Source organism: Triticum urartu, unplaced genomic scaffold (assembly GCF_003073215.2).
Source record: "Triticum urartu cultivar G1812 unplaced genomic scaffold, Tu2.1 TuUngrouped_contig_6148, whole genome shotgun sequence".
Taxonomy (NCBI): Eukaryota; Viridiplantae; Streptophyta; class Magnoliopsida; order Poales; family Poaceae; genus Triticum; species Triticum urartu.
In genome coordinates, this window is record NW_024116884.1 from 508 (window position 1) to 7,896 (window position 7,389).

Here is a 7,389-nt window from a genome sequence, read left to right on the forward strand (position 1 = left end):
CGTTTGAAATAGATGGATTATGATCCCGTACCCAATAAGATGGATATGTGTGTGTGTTAGAGAGAGAGAGAGGTAGAGGGGGAGAGAGAGTGAGGAAGAGTGAGGGAGAGAGTGTGTGTGAGAATTTGATGGTAAAAAATGCCGCCAATGTCACTTGATATGAACAAGAATATTAAATGTAATATTAACATAACTGATATTAAACTCTTAAAGTTAATGTGGCCCCGTTGCAACACACGGGCGTTCTTCTAGTATATAATGATAACTAGCAAGATGCTCGTGCGTTGGACGGAACATCAAGATGCATTTGTATGAGTAGTTTATATTCTGGGAGAGAAGGATGAACAAGGGAAGGCCTTATCTGCAAATGTGGAGAGGAGTGTGGGTCAATTGTCATACTTTTCTTCCTATCCGTCAGATATAGATCGAACGGCTTATATTGCAGGATGACAGGCACAATCACCAACTCTACTTTTTATAAGAGTAGAGATTTATTTTGCAAGAGATTTGGAGTCAGGTCGGACAATGACACGATGTGACCTAATTGGGTGTAAACAAAAACATAAATTATGTTCAAATAATATCCACGGTAGCATGTCAATCTGACTTGATTACAACATAAATAATTTGGGGAGATAAAAGCCAAACATGATGACTCACACTAGCTTTTGAGTGTAATAAGTTTCCATGTTCGTCTCCTTTCATTCGTGGCACTGAAGGTACAATCAATAGTATTGAGGCCAGGAAGATATCATTGAGCTATGAAGTGTTCATTCATATCATTAGCGAAACCACATTCATCCTCCATAAGCAAAAGGAAAAGCATCTACCAGATATTCATCCTCACAAAGAAACACTGAAGCATAAGCCACAGAGAAAAGCATGGGACGCCTTAAATCAAGCAAACAGTTTCTCGACAAACAATTGCCAGATTGAAGACAGTAAAACAACCCCTATTATTATTATTACTATTACAAAGAGAAGAACAAACTAGACACCCCTTCCAATGAGACACTTATTCAGCTATGAGTTACTAGCTCTATGGTTTAAATCTTTCTACAGTTGGGCTTCTTCTATAGCTGAACTCCTATCTGTTAAGTATACAAGCTGCAACGAGCAAAGTAAAATCTTCTATAGAGCCACCATCAAATCAAATTTAAAGACCGTGTTTGTACACCCATTGTTAAGAGAGATGGCAGGGTGGGCATGCATTGGCCCTTCTCTGTTCAGTCCTTCGATCCGATTGCGCAAGTCGTTTTCCTCCAAGAGCTGTCTTTGATATGCGTTTTGGTTTGATTCTACATACACCAGAGCCGATCGCATCGGCGAGCTCTCAAGGTCTTTCTGCTCTACTGTCATGCTTCATCAGATTGGCATCAGCTCCTACAGGACAAGGGAGAAAATCAATTATGCACATGTTTGATGATCAGCATAAAACCAAGTGAACACTGCATCAAAGAAAACACATTACATGAGTGCAATATTAAATATATCTGCGGTGGTATACCTGCACAATGTAGGATTAGGTTACATCCATGTTTGTCGTATACGCTATGTTCTTGGTTGAAGTTTCCAGCTGGGTAACATGCCCGTTAAGTTCCTTTTCCTTCATTATTGAGGCTTCACTCAAACTATGTGTGCTTTGAGAATTCTGGTGAGGTGAGTTCAGGACCTCAGAACCACAAGTGCCCAATCCATTTGATGAAAAATCTAGTTGTTTCTCAACAGATTTTGTGAGACACATTCTCTTTGCCCTTATCCGGTATGGAGGTGAAACATCAAAGCCCCTTGCAGAACTCGATAGCCCATCAAGAGAACCCAGTGACAGAAAGGATGCAGTTCTAAATGACTCTGGGGTGTCTGTAGCAGGGCGCTTCCCAGCAGGGGTGTAAAAGCTATCAGTGTTCGGTTCGCTAAACTTCAAATCACTAGCAGGTGTCAGTCTTTCTCGTTTTCTTCTTCTTAATATTGAAGGGGTGACTGGGAAGCTGTCAGCAGCAATCTTCAATATTGAATCAACACTTAACTGGACTGACATTGTTCCCTTCGTTGGCGTCGTGCAACCATTGGGGGATAGTGCTCCATTCCTGCAATGCTCAGATGTCTGGTGCACGGTTTGATGTTCAGAAATGAGTGAGGAACTGGCAGGGGCTACATCATTCATGTTAGGAATCTGGTAACAAAGAGGACCAAGGCTAGACTGTGCATCATTCTTCAAAGATGATTCTTCACCTTTAGCTGGTACAGCTTCTAGCTGAGTGCTATCAGGTTCCCCCAGGGTATCAAGTGTGGAATCAACCTTGAGTCCCTTCTCATGAACAGAAATAATTTCCAAACCCTTGTCACGAACAGAATCACTTTCCAGACCTTGTGCTGCTGAAGTAACAGCAGAGCCATTAACCACCGATGACACTTCATAAGAAGTTAGTGGCTGCACAGTTGGTAAAAAAGAAATGGATAGGAACCCTGAGCGGTCCTTGGCATGATCCAGTTTGTATGACTGTAGATGTGAGCTAAAATTAGAATGATGAGCTATTTCAGGCAGGTTTTTTGAAGTGATGCCGGGCACTGTGTTCAGATCAAGATGGCCCTCAGAAGCCAACGACTTCTGTTTATCCTTGAAGTCATCATGACCAACTAGTCTTGGAATTGCCAAAATATTTCTGGTGCCATAGACATCTAACTTCTTTCTCAAAGAACTATTCCAATGATTCTTTATAGAATTATCAGTCCTGGAAAGAGCAGCATACTATCAGCACGAATACATTATCTTGCGAAGTGAAGAAGGAAAACTAAGGTGTACAGGGCGCAGACAGTAAAGACACAACTCATAAGGAAACAATCAAGAGTTGATGACCATAACAAAGCTTTGCACAGTTATAAACAGAGAATCAAAAACAAACAAACTAAATAAGTGTCCATTCCTTCGAAATGGAATATTTGGCTACTTCGAAATGGAAGAATTTTCAGGCATGAAAGGGCATCCTTTGGAGCATGGAAAGGCAAATTTATTCATGATATAACGTTATTGTCACACAGGTTTAAAGCTACTGTGAAGCCCATTCTGCTGGCCTGGATCCAATCCTTGTCATAATCTGTTCATATTGTTGTACTCTTTTGTATTTATGTACTCCCTCCGTCCGAAAATACTTGTCATCAAAATGAATAAAAGAAGATGTATCTAGACATATTTTAGTTCTAGATACATCTCTTTTTATCCATTTTGATGACAAGTATTTCCGGACGGAGGGAGTAGGAATATAATATACGCATATAATATATCAAAATGTTCAGAAAAAGAAATCATAAAACATGAACATATTTCCAGAGGCAACTAAAATCTACAAAAACTAGATGAAGCCCCGCGCGTTGCTGTGGGATATTTTTTAATAAAATTTCTAATGTGGAGAGATAGACCGTGTAAAGAAAAAAAGTGAATTGCATGTGCGTCAAAGAATTTCTCTTTTGTAGGGACTATGTAAATAGGTAAGTGCCCTTGTACAGTAATTTACTTTTTAGACTTTTGTATGACTCTCAGTTTCTTTAATGAAGGACTGAGAGTCTTTTGCCTCAGTGTTCAGTCGGAAAAAAAAAATAAGTGTGCATTATGAGTAATACGCGTGCTTACAGATTTATCATCATTCAGCTACAGAAGCCTGTAGTTAGTTTTTGGAGAATTCAATTATTTATTCAAATTTGGCAGACCCATTCCATTTATCATAATCTTGTAACTGCAATTCTGTTTATCAGAACCAACACTAGAGGGTTGAAAATAATTATTTAAAATAATCCAATATTAAAAAGTTCAACATAGCAAGTTAACCCAAAAAAATAATTATTAAAATAATTATTGATCATTGAATAATTAAAGTCATGAGATAGCATAGTTTGTTAGCACCAACTCAATGCCATTTCAACATTATGCCGCTAGGTTTAGGCGGAAACATTCCAACAGGATGTAAGCTGTTTGGCAGTACCTTCCAGGAAGAACTTTTGCTATTTCTGCCCATTTATTCCCATATTCCCGATGGGCATTAATCAGTGCCTGTTCCTCCTCAGCAGTCCAAGCATCTTTCCGTATGTCTGGATTCAGATGATTATGCCACCTAAAATGTTTTGTATGAATTCAAAATCAGCTTCATATTTACCAATCAGCTCTTTATGTATGTAACCAGTATGTTTCTGAATTAGCAAACTTCCCCCCGTTTGTCTTGCACAAAGGGGGGAATGCATTTCAGCAAACCATATAAAAATAGAACAATCAAAAGAATACCTCTCTCGACATTGCTTGCCTATACGTCCAGGTAGTGACCTTGCAATGACGGACCATTTTGTTGGTCCATACTTCTTTACAAGATCAATAATTTTATCATCTTCCTGTAGAAAAAAATATCATAAATATGTAAATATAACGATAAATGTGCAAAAGCCTTTTTTTTCAAGCAAAGTCAGGAGTGCAGAGACAAACCTCTTGAGTCCAAGGACCTTTGATGAGTTCAGGGTTAAGAACCTTCTGCCATCGATGTAAACATTGTACCTCTGTCCTATCCGGAAAGAATTCAGCTGTGTAGGTAGATAGCGACGCAACAAGTGAGCTCACCACACTTGCATATACAGAACAACGTCCAAAGAAGTATGACATTACTATATTACTATATAACTAACTAAAATGTGGGATATGCATTCATAAGGTAACCAATATCATGCTTCAGCATTAAACAACTGGTCGAAAGAACTATAAGAGCACCAGTAACTACTCTTAATTTCTGCTACCCTTTTTCCTCAAATGATGCTGCAAATATGTAAGATGCAACAGGGCCCCACACCAGTGGAAAAAGTCACTAACAGTTTAGCCCCTTTTTGAGGTATTATACAGAATGGACAATGTAAAGACTTATTTCAAAGTCCATCATGTTCGGTACAACGTCATACTGCAAATGACAGCAAATATAAATAGCAATTTACAAATGCAAGGAGACCTGAGCATATGAGTTGGTACAGAGCAAAGAAGAGGCAAACCTATTTTCTTCCAGCTTCTACCATTGAAAGTCTCAACTGCCTTCCGCAATGTTTCATCCTGTTGTCATTTGTTGATGCCAAATTAGCAGAAATCCACATGTGTGTTGGAATCAAACAGTAAAAATACTTTCAATAGGAAAAATGGAGAAATTTCTCGCGATATAAAAATCTAGTCTTCCAATAGCAAGACCAAGAATGACAGACATGGCAAATTGATTGAAAAAATTACGCACTGGATGATTACAGCTGACTTTTTTTGCACTAGATAGATAAATTAGATATACAAACCAAACTATATAATATTGTACATTGGCATATACTCCCTCCGTCCGAAAAAACTTGTCCCAAGCTTGTTCATCAAATGGATGTATCTAGCACTAACTTGGTGCTAGATACATCCATTTGAGGGACAAGCTTTACCGGACGGAGGGAGTATACATTATGAATACCGGACTATGAATATGGTTTTGCATTGCATGTAGTAACAGAGAAAGTGAGATAGTTACCTCTTGTGATGTCCAGCCACCCTTCGCTCTCCTTATAGGCCCACTTGTTCGCCTAATATAAGTAAGTTTTTGTCAGCAAAATTAAGGTGAAATATTGTCAGTTCAAGGTAATAAGGAACACCATACTAGTCCAAGAAGATGGATATGAAGCACAATCTGCAGATATACACTAGCATACAATAACAACAAAAATGTGGTTTTTGCAGAAGAGGACTACATAAGGAAGCCGTGTGGTGTGCACCTGAAACAGGGACGCTAACTAATGTACTGCTAGTCCTACCATGTGAATCGCCCCTGTGGAGCCTTTTATCTTTATAAATTTGCAGGTATTTGATTCTCATGAACAATATGCTAAATATAAATTTCCCATAGATGAACACTCACATCCTACCTGGAACCTTAAAGATGCCAGGATCCTGAATATTCTGGTTGAGATATACGGTATACCCAGTAAAATCTAGCATACAAGTATCATGGGAACCAGTTTTTGATGCCTGAGTGACCCAGGGCAGCAGATTTTGTGATCACCACAAACAACACAAATGAATGCCCTCAGCTATGAACACGCATCATTCAATTCATACCAAAAGCTAGGAAGCTTTATCAGCGCTCAATCATGGAAACTGTTCCAGAGCACATTTCAATCAATAAAGATTTCCAATACAAGACTTGCTTAGCAATATAGGGTATCGGTGACTGCAACTACTAAAACCATGCAGCTAGTAAAGCAAATAAAATAAAATACATCCTTATCTTGTTAAACAACTGCTGCCTGAGCACAACTAAACAGTATCTCCAGTTATACAAGCCGGGGATACTAATACTAAAGCTACTAGAAGTCTAAAACCTCAGCAACCATGACAAAACCCAAATAAACCTTCCCATCAAGATAACAAATATTGCACGGCTCCACGACCATGGTTAAACTAACTCCACACTCAAAGCAGGCATCTTTTGCAAACTGCGTCGATCTACACAAAGTCACAAACTAAACTAAGCCAAGCAAATCAAATGACTGGACCTTTAATAACAAGAGCATGCCAAAGAAGAACATGTTTAACACGGAATTCACCACTACAACATGCTTAAGCCATGCTTGAAACTCTGGATGAAGACAGCATGCTGGCATAGTAGTTCATGGAACCTATAAGAACCCAGGATGCGTCGAGAACCTAATGGATTGCCCCGAAGAATCTATCTTTTGACACAAACAGCCACAAATACCACTCCTGTGCCATTCCTTGACCAAGAAAATCCGCCTTTTCGCAGAATTACAGCCAAAGCGCTCACCAAGCCAGGCAATTGTCGCTGATAGAGCCACAACCCACAACCAAATCCACAAAAAGGGTCAAATCCTCTCACCCCCAACACCCACCGGGCCAGGACCACGACCCGAGCAAGCATCATCGAACCCAGGTAAAGCTAACGGTAACCCAACCGACCGGCCCAGATCCCTCCCGTCGTCGGGCCAATCAAGCGCAGCAAGGAGATAGCTTCCTCACCTGAGACCGGAGACGGAATTCACCGAGCCGGACACGGGCGGCGACATCCGCGCGGGCGCACCGGCGCCGCCATAGCTGCTGCCCTCGGACACCGACTCGCTCGACGCCGCGAGGGGTTGCCGGTTCTCCACGCAGCCCTCGTGCTCCGCCTCCTCCGCCATGGCCCCCATCTACCGCCCCCTCATCACCAGGAGAACCTGCCAGCAACAGCGCGAAATCACCACAAGAAAGAAGGGACAAGTTCAGATCAAGAAAGCCGCAGAAGGAACCGCCGCGGGCAGATCGAGCCCACGAATCTAACGAGGCGTACCAGATCGAGCGGGGCGGGGGATCGACTCCGGGAGGGGGTGCGCCGGTCGGGG

At 41.0% G+C, this 7,389-nt stretch overlaps 1 protein-coding gene across 1 annotated transcript; it reads right to left on the reverse strand.

The window, feature by feature from the left end:
- Positions 1-866: 866 nt before the first annotated feature.
- LOC125530211 (transcription factor MYB3R-2-like) lies at positions 867-7,389 on the reverse strand. The gene is made up of 9 exons (XM_048694611.1): positions 7,338-7,389; positions 7,028-7,224; positions 5,526-5,577; positions 5,020-5,077; positions 4,469-4,563; positions 4,274-4,377; positions 3,978-4,106; positions 1,508-2,732; positions 867-1,383 (listed from the first exon to the last, which is right to left on the reverse strand). The coding sequence occupies exons 2-8, from the start codon at positions 7,195-7,197 to the stop codon at positions 1,523-1,525; spliced, it is 1,818 nt and encodes a 605-aa protein (XP_048550568.1). The 5' UTR covers positions 7,198-7,224; positions 7,338-7,389; the 3' UTR covers positions 867-1,383; positions 1,508-1,522.

Bases quoted from the DNA above. Each gene is read 5' to 3' on its own strand.
- LOC125530211 (XM_048694611.1), bottom strand. From the start codon at position 7,197: ATGGGGGCCATGGCGGAGGAGGCGGAGCACGAGGGCTGCGTGGAGAAC. The intron at 5,078-5,525 runs GTAACTATCTCA...AAATGACAACAG, and splicing joins GTGGCTGGACATCACAAGAG to GATGAAACATTGCGGAAGGC. The intron at 4,378-4,468 runs GTTTGTCTCTGC...TTTTTTCTACAG, and splicing joins AAGGTCCTTGGACTCAAGAG to GAAGATGATAAAATTATTGA.